At 43.7% G+C, this 15,144-nt stretch overlaps 1 protein-coding gene and 2 pseudogenes across 2 annotated transcripts in view; 1 reads left to right on the forward strand and 2 right to left on the reverse strand.

The window, feature by feature from the left end:
• Positions 1-1,096: 1,096 nt before the first annotated feature.
• On the reverse strand, positions 1,097-7,362 carry Cd209al2 (CD209a molecule like 2; annotated as a pseudogene). Its single transcript, XR_015634189.1, has 6 exons — positions 7,264-7,362; positions 6,695-6,784; positions 6,308-6,377; positions 5,550-5,701; positions 4,344-4,450; positions 1,097-1,972 (listed from the first exon to the last, which is right to left on the reverse strand). The product of XR_015634189.1 is annotated as a CD209a molecule like 2 (transcript).
• A 2,687-nt stretch (positions 7,363-10,049) lies between these two features.
• On the reverse strand, positions 10,050-12,222 carry LOC148002103 (solute carrier family 61 member 1-like; annotated as a pseudogene).
• The window catches only part of LOC148002104 (CD209 antigen-like protein D), a 51,643-nt gene continuing 48,719 nt past the window's right edge, over positions 12,221-15,144 (forward strand). The window contains exon 1 of the mRNA XM_087579482.1: positions 12,221-12,278. Within this exon, the coding sequence (XP_087435608.1) occupies positions 12,221-12,278 (58 nt within the window). The remainder of the gene's footprint in view (positions 12,279-15,144) is intronic.

The following is a 15,144-nucleotide window of genomic DNA, read 5'->3' on the forward strand; positions in this document are numbered from 1 at the left end:
AGAGAGAGAGAGAACACCACGAGCTCCTGAGAGTTACTGTTCAATGTGTCTCTGAGCTATACTACATGTTGAAGTTTGACTTAACTGAGATAAATGTTAGTATTCAATTATAAATCCAAATTGTTTGTAGAGGATATTTTTTGTGGTCATCCCAGTGGAGAAAAGGGAAGTCTATCAAAATGTGTTTTTCTTATAACTTGGAGATTGACAACGTTCAGTCTCCACGTGCCTGGGTGATGGTGGATGTGACAAACATTCTAGGCTTTAATCACCTCTTTGGCTTTCTTGGTACCTGGCCCCATGCAGAGATTTTCTGTTCTAGACCAAGTCACTCAATGGCATAAATGCAACAGTGTACAATGGTATGAATTGTAAATAAGAAAAGAAAACCATCACTTAGTAACATAGACAACAACCCATTTTCAATTATTTCCTAAAATCAAAGCAAGACTAGCAGAAGGACAGGCCTACAAAAGTCGGTCTCATAGCAGACACAGGTGACTTCATGGGGGTGCTATGGAACCTGAAGAATCCTGCATAGTTGTCCCATGCTAACCCTAACATGGTTGTATCTCATCTATGTGAGCTTCACCATGAAGTCTGACCTCAGAGAAGGCAGATGATGCAGTGATCTGGGACAGTTAAGGAAAGGAGAGAATTTCCAACACCTGGAGCACTGTGTTCCTTCTCCAAGAAAGAAGATTTCACGGAATGATAGGAAAGAGGTGTTGGAAATACAGAAAAGCTGGAGAAGAACTGTGAAACTCTGTTTTTTGTTTTTGATTTTGCTCTTAGGTTCAGATGTGATCTCACAGTGGCTGAGGCTGCACAAAATCTGGCCTCCCAACAGTCAGTTATGGATCAGGGAGGAACTTACATGGTCTTTGCACTCTCTGTTAAATTATTGGCTGCTGATGGGTTTTCTGAGAGGGATAGCCATTGTCTTTACTTGATGATGTACGTACCAGAATTTATTGGACAGTTTCAAAACCATGGTCAGACAGATGGCCCTGGTTAAATTTAGTGGGTCAAAACCAAACAAAAGTTCATAAAAGGAGAAAAGAAGCAGTTAAAAAGGAGAGGGATTCACGATGGGTGAAGGATGGCAATAATCAGAGTTTATTTATACTTATATTTATATATACATATGCATAAAAATTGTCAATGAGCAGATTCAATAAAAATTGCAATAAAACTTAGGCGGTCAATCTCAGGGTCTATAACATTGAGGCTTACCATGTCCACAAAGGGGTGGAGATGGAGCCAAGGTTTTACAATAATTTCAGACCGTGACTAAGAAGGAAGGACTTGGTTCTTTTGTGCTTTTAGCCTACAAGTTGAGCTCCTAAAATCTAAGAATGCTCCTGTAGAAATGTGTGCAGGGTGAATGGATGAAAATTTAGTAGGTGGGAGTAAAGTACTCAGAAATGCTATGAAGCCACATAAGATGTGTCATCAATCATGCATGGTAATGCACTGTCTGACCTCAGAAAGTAAGACAGAGGGGATGAAAGGAACCCATTTAAGGACCTGTATACACATCATGTCTGTTCATTTCATTAAGCGGCAACAGTGAATCAGTGCCACAACCACTAACCCAACGAGACCCTGCAGACATCAGAAGACTATACAGCAGAGGTCAAGGAAACATGCTGGTCCAGGAGCAATGTTTGGGACAAGGTACCTGCCAGAGAAAAGTCTCACAGATCTGGTCAAGATATCAATGGCCACAGACAAGGAGAATAAACTGGAATTGCTATAGGTAAAGTCTGCTCTCTGGCAGGGGTTTGGGACTGTGGGGGCAATGGAGGGATTTTGTCATCACTTGCTAGAGCAGGAAGTTTCAAGTTTTTTGCAGATCCAGAATTTCTTGTTGTCACATTTGTTGTCATTCCAGCCTTCAAATGTGTACTCTACACAGTCTTGATTTCTCAGGTTGTTAGGTTCCCCTTTTTTCCAATACTTCCTGAAACTTCAAAGACAAGGAGACATGAGATTCCGTCACAGCCATAGTCTGTAAGCTGTGAAAAGCAAGTGGACTTTGTTCCTCCATGATTTCTGTTTTATTTCCTGTCTTGAGTCCCTGTAGTAACCTCTCTCAGTGATGGGATGTGACCTGGGAGTTGTAAGAGGAAATAAATCTGTTATTCCCCACACTGTTTCTGGTCATGGTTTTCACCACATCAATACAAGGCAAGCTAGGAAAGACAGCACCTAGAACTCACTAACACACTTTAAAACACCCACTCTGAAGCCTCCCTGACCAACATCATCTAATTCTTTCTTTGACACTTCAACCAAGGCCTTTATCCTGATATTCTCTCCACATCTAGAGCTCAAGTCCTTGGTCTCCTGCCACACCATCAAGGGGTGATATAAACTTCTTCTCTTTGGCCTTTTGAGTACAACAAGCAGCTCTGGGTACATATTTATACACACTTGGGGTATAAATACAATGAAATGTGTATGAAGAGATGGCTTAGACATTAAGAATGTTTGCTGCTTTTCCAGATAACCTAAGTTAGTTTTCCGGAACTCATGTAAGTGCACTCACTGTATCCTGTCACTTGAACTCTAGTTGACCCAATTCCTTCTTCTTGCAAATGTAGCATACTAACTCTTATGCACACATACACAGACACATACATACTCACACACAAACACACAAACATTTTAAACAGTACTTTAAAATTATGTGGGGAGTGATAGAGGAAGGTACAATACATTGATTCATGGCCTGTGCGTGTTTGTGTGTGTGCACATACATCTAGTTTCACACACCCATTCATTCACATGAGCATGTCCACATGCTTCACAAACAAACTTTACACCCATAATAACTTGAGCCTGTGTTAAGCTACATTCTGTGAAACACATTGTAGACATCCCTTACACAGAACCCATTAAATGACTTAAAAAGGTAATGTTTCTTATCTATGTTTCAATCCTCCTTCTCTCAATCTGATTTCTCTCCGAGTGTTGTGTATGACTTCGTGTGAGTACATTTGTTTGCTCATGTATATCCATGAGGATGAGTGCATCAGCATATGACTACATGTCAACATCAGGTGTGTTCATAAGTTGTGTGTTTGTGTGTGTGTGTGTGTAGTTTATAGTGTATTATAGTGTATATATATTTGTGTAAATGTTTGAATACTTGTATTTGGAGGACAGAGGTTGACATAGAGGGTCTGCGTTGGTTATTCCCATTTTTCTCCTTATTTTGTCCTCTCTTTTCTTTCTCCTTTCTTTCTTTCTTCTCTCCTCCCTCCCTTAATTCCTTTCTTTCTTTGTTGCTTCTCTCTACATTTAATCTGAAATAGGTTCTCCCTTTCTATCTCTGTGTCCTGAAACACTCCATGTACATTGGGCTGGCCTCAAATTCAAAGACATGCCTGCCCCTCAGTCAGTGCCGGAATCCACATGAGTACTTGATCCACATCATAGTTTGAAACATGGTTCCTTGCTGCACCTGTAGGTCACTGATTGCCTAGGCTAGTGAGCACCAGAGATCTGTCTGTGCTAGGATAACAGATGGTTGCTATCACCCCAGTTTTTGAGGGTGCAGTGAATCTAAACTCAATCTTTATGCTTGCATGCTAGGCTCTTACTAAATGAACTGTCTCACTAGCCTCAACCCTCTATTTTTTTTTAAACAGGTCTCTTGCTGAACAGGAAGTTAACAAATGAAGCTAACTAGCTGGTCAGTAGTCTTTAGGAATTATCCTGTCTTTGCTTCCTCAGCACTAGTATTACATGCATGTGACACCACACTCAGCAGCAGTATTACACGTACATGTTAACAACACCACCCAGGGTTTTAAAATGCTTTTGTCTGTTGAGAATCTTAACTCAGATCTTCATATTTGCATGATGGACATTCTTCCCACTAAGTCATCTTCCAGGCCCCACAATTCTCTCTTGATAACATCTCCTTTACTCTGTCTTATGACAAGGCTTCAACTTCCCTGCTGTAACCCTGTTGGTAGTCTGAAATACCAGCTTTTTTTTTTTTAAAGTGGGTTCTGGGGATCAAACTCAGGTGCTCATTTTGGCAAAACCAGCACTTTACTGGCTGAAGTATTTCCCTCCACAGCTATTTAACACACTATATTTAAACAACCCAAACAAACCTCAGATTGATTTTGCCTCTCTTATTATAGAATTTAAAATTCCCACCATCTATCTGAACATGGATATGGAGACTAACACCATGACTCCCAGTGAATAACATGGACTCTTAAGCCTAAGGCAGCTAGGGAGTAACAAGGAACTTTGAGTTCAGCTCATGTAGAGCACAACCCCATCCCACTCTCTGTAATGTTCCCTTGTCCCAGGTCTACCTGTCTGACAAAGGTGAGCCATCTACCCACTGCCACGTGCTTTCCTGTTTCAGGTCTGAGAGACCCATCCAGGCAGATTTATTTTTTAACAACACACCAAGGAATGTCTGTGGGGGAAAGAGAGAAGTCAGTAGAGTTTCTACTTCATTTCCCGTATCTACCTAGTGTCTCCCCAACTTTCACTCTTATACCTGAGAGGAGCCCCTGATACATGCTCCAGTGTCTGAGTCCCTCTTACATCTGTATCCTATGGCCAAATAAGGTCTGCTGACTGATTGTCCACAGCTGAAGTCTTCACACATGTTCCTGGGAGTGTTGCCCGTGTTTGTGACGTGCATGCCCACACAAACTGATCTATGAGGTTTAATGTGCCAGAGTCAGATGGTTCAGCACAGCTAGCAATGTGCAGCATCTCTTAGCTCTGTGTGGAATGATATCCAAAGAGCAGTAGGATTATATAATTTATACCACAGAAACTGGCTAAAGGCATAGTCTTAAGTATTTTCCCTAAGAGAACAATATTCTATCTTTTATCTAGCATGCCAGCTGGGATTATGTGATAGGTTTAATTTTCAACTTGACCAAACAGGGAATCACATAGGAGATAGGCTTCTTGGCATGCATATTAGGTATTGTCTATATTAATTCATGTGAGAAAAGCCATTTTAAGTGTGGGCAGACTCATTCCCTGAGTACAAGTCCTCGGACTTAGGAAATGAAGAAAGTGAGCTGAGGATCACCATTTACTACTTTCTACTTGACTGTGAATCCCACGTACCTGGATCTCTTAAGCTCCTGTGGCTATGATTTCTGGGCCATGATGCGCTATAACCCAGAACCTTGAGCAATGAATGCCTCTTTTGTCTTAAATTGCTTTTATAACATTTCTTTATAATATTTGTATTATATTTATGTGTCTGTGTGTGAGTTCAGTTGTGTTAGAGGGTAGAAGAATGCATCAGATCCCTTGGAGTTAGAGTTTTACTAAGACGATGACATATTTTAGGTGTTCTCTGAAGCATTTATTTATGCATTATGTAGGCATTTGGTGCATCTACTCAGAGCATCCTACGTACTCTCATTCCCACATAGCCCCCTTTCCAAGTGGAGCAAACATCCCTTAACCAGAAACACTTTCTTTCCAACCATTGCTTTCACATTCAATGATCGTGCCCAATCCCAGGACGAAGAACCCATGAGGCATACCTGTTCTTCGTCACTCTCAACAGTGACTAGTTGAGCATCCACTTCCTGGCAAGCAGCAACAGAATCATTCCAGTTACGCTGGGATTTGGAGAAGTAATAACATCTTCTGTGGAAGAATGTCCATTCCCAAGGGCAAGGACGGCAAAGGCTGTCTATTGGGAGAGGTGGATCAGGATAGATGAATGCTTGGATGCACATGATCATGCATCTTCTCAAGCCCTCCAGATTAGGGCCCTCCCTCACTTGACACTGCATCCTGGGGGAAAACAGGCACTTAAAAGGTCAACCCAGAGCCCAGGAGAATATCTTGACTACTGTGTGTATGGCCACTGTGAAAACTGAGTGCCTACTCTGTGCACAGCCCCAGGACCTCTGAGAATAGTGAGTTCCTACTTTGTTGTCTCCCCCTGAGACCATAAGGTGATACCCTGGCTGTTTTTCCTGTGCTCCTATTAATTTGTTTTCTGATGACTGATGTATTCATGCATTTGTGTGTTTGTGAATGTGTATAACTGCACTAATCTGGATGACTAGTGATTCTCTGGGACTCTACAATGCCGGCATTAAAAACATACCTACCCATGTCAGTAAAAAGTACGTTCTTGACATACTCAGTTTCTTCATGGCAAGCACTCTTCCAACTAAGACATCAAGTTCCCACAGGAGTGAAAACTGGGGTCTGGAAAGGGTCAAATCCTCAAGCATAGTGCCATCACAAGGCAACCTCAGTTCCACAACACTGATTTTTGCTCACTTACCCACTCCAATCCCCAGTTGCATCAGTTGCTTGTAGATTTTTTCATACTGATGAGCTTGGATCCTTAAAACCTGCACAAAGAATCCAGAAACTAAAAGTTTGTAATGATTACTGTGTGTTACAAGGTGCTCTGGATCTTTGCAGCAGAAATCTTCTCTAATAACATTTAAGGAGAAGACAATGACACTTAGTGATGAATGAAACACAAGTAATGGACCTGGGTAATGCCTTTACAATTACCATCTTATGTTCCAAAGTGGGAACTACACTAGAGGCTATGGGACAACCCATTCTCATTATTTTCTCTCAGTCCCCTAAGTATGACCCAGATCCAGCTTTCACAGCCAGTGAGATGGACCAGAGGTGCACAGTCCCATTTCTGCCAGACCTTGAATGAGAACAGTCACCAGAAGCCCAGCCAGGAGCACAATGGAGAGCAGATGCAACACCACAAGGCCATGGCTGTGCCTCACACACCCTGTGGAAGAAAGTGCGTATTTCACAACAAGGCTGTCACTCCCCAATAAACAGCAGTTCAGGCCCCAGATTCTACCTTCTAGTGCTACAAAGACCAGCAACCAGTCTAAGTCTGAGCCTTTGCGTTCCAGGAAACCAGAGAAATCTTTAAATCTCCAGAATATAAGACTCTTAGAAAAGACTTCTACCTCTTCTTGGCTCTTGTCCCCAGCTTGTCTCCAAGGAATTCAACACACACACACACACACACACACACACACACACACACACACACACACACACACAATTTTGTGTGGAGAACAGAGATGAATGAGTGTGTGTGTGTGTGTGTGTGTGCGTGTGCACATGGGAATGTGTGATGCATGCATAAGTTTGAGTTCATGTGTGTACATATATGTAATTGTGTGTGGAGACAAGAGGTGAATTGCTGTGACCTGGAGCTACAAACCACCAAACCACCAAGCCCCATTCCTGCCTTACCTAGGGGGCCTAGCTGCTGCTTCTCATTTGATTCCATGGAGAGAATCATCCTCGCTTCTGCCTTTCAGTGCTGGGGCCTGCTGGCAACATCAGCTTTTACTTTCCTCACTCTCTGAATGTGAACTCATAAAGAGAAAAAGGGAAGTGAGTTCCAGTGCCGGAAGCATCTAGAAGGAAGCATTGAACATCTGATACAGCATCACATTTGTCTGACTTTCCATCAAGTTAAGCGAGGGCTGTGGATGTGTGCTAATTAATTCTTTTATTGCTGTGACCAAATATCTGACAAAAAGAACGAAGACAGTTGTTCTGGTTTGGGTTTTGGCTCACCGCTTGAGGATATATTGCATCTTGGTGTGGAAGTTAGAGTGACCAGGACATACGAAGGCTGTGCACACTGCCACCACCTAGAACCCCTCGCCCCACCCCATTTCCTTTCACAGACATGCCCAGAGATTTGTTTCTAGCCTGATCTTAAATCCAACCAAGTTAACATTTAGGAATACCATCTCAGAAGTCGTGGGGTGAGGAACCAAAGAATGTGTCACTTGTGGTGTGATAAAATGGCGGGCATGCTGTGCATAAAACCAACAACCTGCCCTGAAGCGTCTTCATTATACCTGGTGCACTAAAGAGGGACACAACTATCTATGCCCCCTCTCCACAGAACACTGCCCATGGTTTTCTGTTTGTATTTGCTGATGTCTCCACTCATAATTATTTTCAAAGACGGACAGAGGTAAATCATCAGTACTTGGTTTATTTAACATCTACCATTGTTAATCACTTTGCATGAGTGCGTGCACATGTAGATGTGTGTGTACATGGTGGTACAGCAAGTGTGTTCCTTTGTATACAGGTGTGTGTGTGTGTGTGTGTGCTTGCATGTACAGGTGTGTGTGTATGTGTGTGCAACAAGTGACATTTCTGTGTGTTTGTGTGCTAGTACATATGTCTTTGTTTACCAGCTGCCATTCTAGGTATTCTTTTGCTAAGGGTGCCCAAGGCTGGACTAGAAGGAAATAAGCTTATCCAGGTCCTGGTGGATGCATGTAGCATATTGATAGGTGGAGAGTTTGTGGGTAAATTCTCACACTGAGGGGGGAAACATGTATTTATGTCTCTTGGGAGGTGGCCAATCTCTGGGGCAAAGTTTGTATGGCTATCTACTATTAGCCAGGACAGGGGTGTTGGAAGACACTTCATTTGCATACTCCACAGCAATAGAGTTCAGGGAGATAGGCTTATAAAGTCAAACAAGGAGTAGAGTATAATAACTATAAGGACTGTAAATTCTTACTAGGGTTAATGGTGTGGGAGAGCTGGCTTTCTGGATCCAGATTGGGAGGAGGGGAGAGAGCCAACTCCTGCCAATCTGTCTTTGAGGTTTCTGGGATTGAAGCTGTTCCAACCCTTCCTCTGTGTGCCTGGGCCATTATGGTCCCACAGATGCATGTGTGTACATACAGACATATGAGTTTGTGCACATGCAAGTATGTTTGTAAGTTTGTGCATATAGCTGTATATGTATATTCAGGTGCACATGTGTGTACATACTGGTACATGTGTGTGTGTGTGTGTGTGTGTGTGTGTGTGCATGCAGGTGCATATATGTTTTGTGTGTGCCGGTGTAGGTATGAACATCTGTGAATGCATGTGCTTATGTATGAGTGCCTGCATATTTGCGTGAATACAGGTGGACACACAAATAGATGTGCTGTCAAAATTATTCAATCTCAATTCGGGAGTTTCTACCCCACCTATGACCATTTAGCTCCCAGATAAATGACACACATTTCCTTTATATTTATTGTGAGTCTTAATCAGTGCAAGATCTGGGAAGATATCTATCTTCTATGCTATTATTTCTAATACCCAGCCAAAAATCCTGTATATAATTTAACATCTTTTGTCTGGGCTGCTCTTCTACAATTAGCCAACCCAGATGGCCTTTAGCTTATGTCTCACCTAACCCATGGAAGCTATCTCCTCTCTCCACCTTCCTTCTCCCTCTTGTACTTCTCCTCTGACCCCAAGCACAGAAACCTTAAAACCTGCTAATGTTGGCATCTTCATACACCAATCAGAAATAACTTGGGGTTAAGTTCATATAGTATTATTGTGTCCATAGTCTATGTTAGGACTCTCTTGTCTCTGGGAAAACCAACACTTGGGAGATCGAATTTAGCATTACAAGACATAGCAACAGACCAATCCTGAACCTAGTTGTTTTTAAAAAATTAAAAAGCCTTACTTCTCAGACCTGTCTCACCACCCTGCCTCCAAACTCTAGCACAGTAATCCTAGAGAATTCTGGATAGGAAATGAAGACAATCACAGTGTCCTAAAAGAGCATACCAGGGGCTTCTAAAGCAGCTCATGACAGACCTGAGTTTCAAAAAGACTTTGTCATTCCAGGAAACAGTGGAAGTCCAGACTCCCATATTAATGCCACCTATTTCTTGGTGCATAAACTGCCACAGAAAAATAAAGAAATATTGGAAATTTTGGTGAAACAGCTAAGAAATGTGTCAATCACTTGAAACAAAAGCTAATGCACATTGTGGATGTCATATGTTTCTGGTATTTTTTTCCAATCCATTAAATGTCTTTCTTTGTATACAACAGGGAGAAAGGAAAGTAGAGAACCAGCTTTTAGAATATTTCCCCATGTCCTTCCCAATAAAAAGCTCTGGCAAGAGGGGCTGCATGACGGAGTCACGAAGTGAGTCATAGGTGTGCAAGTGGGGTTTCACAGCCCATCTCAGACCCCTTGTCTGATAGAATCAAAGCTCAGGAGCATATGGCTCCATGGTGTGCCAGGGCCCCCACAACACAGTGTTGTGTCTCATGATAGTGAAGAGTCCTGCCTATGCCAGCAGTGTTGTCACCATGATGGCAGAGCAGATGCTAAACATATTCCTGGTCCCCATTTTCCAATCACTGTCATGGAGACAAGGAGTCCTACACTGGTGAGTAAATGAAGGGGGCCTCAGAACAAATTGAGAATACCAACCAGCTTTGTTTCAGGGATCACTTTCCTTCACAGGAAGCTCTGCTGGGAAAGTAGAGCCCAAAGTCCAATTCAATAATAAAAGGGTGACAAAGGATTCCACAGGATTTTCTTGGCCTGTACTGGGGTAGAAATCAACATGAGGAGAGAAAAGACAACAATGAGAACAGCGAGGGAAAGTAGGTGCATGGTTTTAAAGTGGTATCTCTTTGAGGCGGCGATTTGGTACAGGGAAGAATCCAGAAGGCTGGCAGTCCTGAATCTGGAGAACACAATGCCCAGTGGGGCCCAGGTAGGTCTAGTGAAAAGAGAATTATACAAATTCTAGGTTTGGAGATACAAAATTAAAAGAATAAACCCCAAAAGGCCACAGATACAAAATTAAAGGAATAAACCCCAAAAGGCCACAGACCGAGGGCTAAGCCCTACAGCCAGGACTAGCAGGCCATAAAGATAAAGGAGCACAGGAAACACTGTCCAGGCAGGACTGGCAAGCCATAAAGATAAGGAAAAGGAATGCAGGAACCAGCCTGAGTTAATGCGACTGATTCATGGGACGTCTGGCAGGAAGACATCTCCCCCCAGCTCACTCAGGGCCATATTTCAACTAGGTGTCCTCCAGACCCTGATAAGCCCCTGACTTCTAACATGTACTCTTTCTGCTTTGTCCTCACTGCTATGTTTGAATGAGCCAATTATATGTAACCACGCCAAAACCCCCTAGCCTTCTCTATATAACCCTCTGGCTTTTGAGTTTCGTGGTCGACACCTCTGTCTCCTGCGTGGGATACGTGTTGGCCCAGAGATCTCTGTAATAGGTCTCCGTAATAAACCTCGCCTTTGCTTATTACATCCAAAATGGTCTCTCTGTGTCTGGGGTCCGCAATTTCCCGAGACTTTAGAAAGGGTCTCTCTTCGGGGATCGTTCACTAGCACAGGTGTCCAGAGGAAGACAAAGATAAAGATGAAGATGACACTCTCAAACAGGGCTTGTAGGACACCCAGCAGCAACACCCAGCGGTAAGACAGGAGGCAGCACAGGCCTCCAGCACAGGTCTCAGAGAAGGCACTGCTGACAGTCATAATTCTCTCCCAAGTTTTCAACAGTCAAGGCCCTCACGCGAGCCAAAAGAGAGATGGCAGCCACATGGGGTGCTACCGGCCACAGTTCCATCCAACTAACCACATTTTCAGCTGCCACATCTGCTGACACAGCCAGCACATGGTTCCTGAAGGCAGCTCCGGCAAATACACTGGGATCCACTCAGCAGCAAAGTCATGCCTCTCCATGTGTGCATGGATGTACCAAGCCTCAAAGGCAGAGAAGAGGAGAACAATGGACAGCCCACAAAGTACTCCCACCAACAGCCCAAGATAGTCTTGAATGAGCTTGGTTATGCAGCATAGAGAGTAAGTGAGGGAGAAAACGACACAGGACTTCGTATGACCCAGCCAGTCCACAGGGAGGAGGCTACTAGGCCAAAGAGGACCATGGCGACAAGGCCACGGTCGTAATGGATAGCAATCTGACCCTCCAGGAAGTGGTATTGCTGATAGAGTTTATACAGGTAGGAGGCTTGTAGCAAGTTCACTGCCAGGGCCAGAAAGTAGACTTGAGAGATATCTAGTTGAAACCGAATGAAGGAGGGATTTGTCCAAGCTCTTCTAGGGGGGCTGGATCTGCTTTTTGAAAGCTCCAGACACAGGCAGGAGGCCAGGAGGCCCACAAAAGACAAATAGCCAATCACCAGCCTGGTGGACCCCTAGACATCTTGCTGCCCTGATCTGAGGGGACACTCCAGACATATTCAGATCCAGGCAGCTGGGCTGCCCTCCACATACTGGCTCTGGCTCTGCATGGGTTCTAGCAGCATGCCTCCCCCACCCACAACCGGACACCTCATAGCCTGCTTCCAGCAGCGGGGCTCACTCATGTCTGCCGCCATGATAGCCACGGCATCTGACAGGAGTTTACTGCAGAATCTCGTGTATCTTGATGGCAGTAACTTAACAACCCTCAGGAGAATGAAGATATTCAAAGAGACACTTAGGCCCTCTCCTAGATATCTAAATATTGAACATGTGGGGTAGTGGACTGTGCCTCCAGACAGAAAACCCGGTAATGTCAAATGGATTCAGTAATCACAGCAATTCTCATCATTGAGAATGGTAGGCACTTAAATCTACTCCTGGCCAGTTGTCTATCCTGGAACACTTGACCACAACAGCTCATTGAGAGTACTGTGATAATCAGTCACGTAGAGACAACACCTGAAGTCCTTCCGCATGCAGATGACGCATCCCTAACATATCACACCAAGTCATCTGCTTCTAGATCCCAAACCACCCCCAAATATTTATAAGGCCATATCCACAAAGAATAACGTATATGCGTTCTTTCACTAAAGATTGTGAAAGTGCCTGACTTATGATGGAATAACACTCCAGGGAAGATGTTTCTGTCCCAAAGTTTTCATCACTGGACCTTGAACTGGCCTAACCAATGGGGTGCACAAGCCTGACCTCAGCCACTTTTCTGCTGAGGTACTGAGTGAGCTTCACCAGTTCCTTGTCTTTATCACGGTTTAAATGAGCGTTGATGAAAGGCCTTATCTTCAGTCCATTTTGTGGGTTCATTAGAAAATTTGTACCCATGTCATCAAACATAACGGTGGGATTTTTTGCTGTAGAATTCAGAAAACTTTCCCCAAATGACACCAAGAGTATTCACATCAATGGATCCTGATGATGCCAAGTGGCCTTGGTTTCTGTTGCTTAGGTTCTTGCCCTTGCCTCTTGCCATCTGCTTATCCCTGGTGTTAGCAGGTCTTGATGTCTCTGACAGTGGCTGCCCCTCCTGTAAGCCTGTGTTAGCACTTCTGGGGACAGGCTTTCTCCCAGGAGGATCTGGGTATAGAGAGCTTTGGCACAGGGTCTGCTCAGGCGCTGGTGGAAAACCAAAGAATCCTTTCAGACTGCTTCTCGGTTCCTGTGTCTTGAGGGCTTCACGTGGGTTCCTCTTGGGCCAGGAATGTGAGCAGAAGTGGTGGTCTCACCTGTGCTCTCAGGATTGTCCACGCTCTTGAGCTCAACTGCAGCATTCTTCCCATAGGATCTAGGTACAGAGAGCTGAGGCCCAGGCTCAGCTCCAGGCACAGACAGAAAACAGAAGGATCCTGTCCCCGACTGTTCCTTGGTTCCTGTGTCCTGAAGGCTCTGGGCAGGTCCCTTGGAACAGAAGTGGTGGTCGTATCTGTGCCCTCAGGTGTGTCAGCACTCTTGGACCAGCCGTTTCCTGGCAGGATCTGTGTTCTCAGGTTGGGCCGCACTTCTGAGAATCCAGCTCTATCCCCATGGGATCTGGATACAGAGAGCTGTGGCACTGGGTCAATTCAGAGTGCAGGCCTTAGGTACTCTTTAATCTCTTCTGTAACGTTCCCTAAGACTTAGAAGGGTGAACATGTCTATGTCTTTGTTAATGCTAAGTCCACAACTACCACTAATTCTCAGACTCTTGGGAGCCCTTGAGACTATGTATTCACCTGCCATTCAGAGTGAGAATACTCTCTTATTGAGCTAGCTAGTATGTTCATAGACATTCCCTGTGGGAAAACTGTAATGATAGGTTTAATTTTATGAAAAATAACATGTCTGTTTATAGAAAATTAAAAGCACTTGGTACAGTGGCCAGAATAAACTTCAATTTTCTAATTATGAGGATAAGGGAAACAAATGCTGTAGATAAGAATGTTTTGTTCAGGAGACAGGCTTACTGCTCATGCTCTCTTTGTACCTCCCTCTTCTAATGAAAACATTTGGATATATGAGTTCTCCAAGATAGATTGTGTTAGACTAGTCTGTTCCAGAATCCATACATTCAGCACACCTGATTCCTCTGTACCAAATCCACTTCTTATGCAGTAGATTTGATTGAAATACTTTTCTGTTACTTTGATAAAATAACCAGACAGAAAGCAGCATATGGTTGAAACTGTTTATTTTGGCTGATGATATCAAAGACATTGAGTTCTTGGTGTTGGTGTAGGCAAAGCAACAGCTGGAGGAAGTAACAGCATGACAACAGATGCAGGAGGATGGCTGGTCATACTTCCTTCCACACTCAGGAAGAGTGAGAACAGCAAGTGAGGGGAGTGATTAGCAACCCAGAATTCAATCCAGGAAGAAAGTTAAGAACATGACAAAACCCTGACCCCACCCAATGTAAATTATTGACCCAGGAGAGGACACAGGAGTGGACCGAGTGTGTAAAGACAAGGTGTCTGGAAATATAGAACTCAGATGGAATTTTGAGACCCAAGTGCCACAGAAAAGCAAAATGAACTAAAATTCAGCTAGATGATGAAGAGCCCTGTATGGAGACCATGGAGGGGAACAGTATTCACTTAGGGCAGGGCAGTGCAGGCTTCATGCAGATCCGGAGTGACTCATGGGAACATGTGATGGCATTCCATCCATAGTCTGTACGTATTGCACAATCTTTATTTCCTCGCATCTTGGGTTCCCCTACAGGCCAATAGGTCCTGAAATTGAAAACCCCAAAGAACATGAGCTTCTTTCCCATCCCTGTGTTGTCAACCTTTTCTAACTTCTGGCACTGGGATTATTCCTTCTCTGTCTCATGTGCATATGGAGGCCATACTTCACTCAGACCCTGACAGCACACCTAAGATATTTCTGTGAGAAACCAATATTCTATAATACAGAATTCACAGACTCGTACTGTGAAATTGAGACAGTTTTATCTTAGGTTTTGGAGATTCAGGTGGTGGACTAGACAGAAGACAAGACAAAACAAAACAAACAACTGCCACAAATATTTAAAGGAAAGCAGTCATTTTTATCGTTCT

The sequence above is a fragment of the Rattus norvegicus genome, chromosome 12 (assembly GCF_021556685.1).
Source record: "Rattus norvegicus strain SHRSP/BbbUtx chromosome 12, alternate assembly SHRSP_T2T, whole genome shotgun sequence".
In the NCBI taxonomy this organism is placed as follows: domain Eukaryota; kingdom Metazoa; phylum Chordata; class Mammalia; order Rodentia; family Muridae; genus Rattus; species Rattus norvegicus.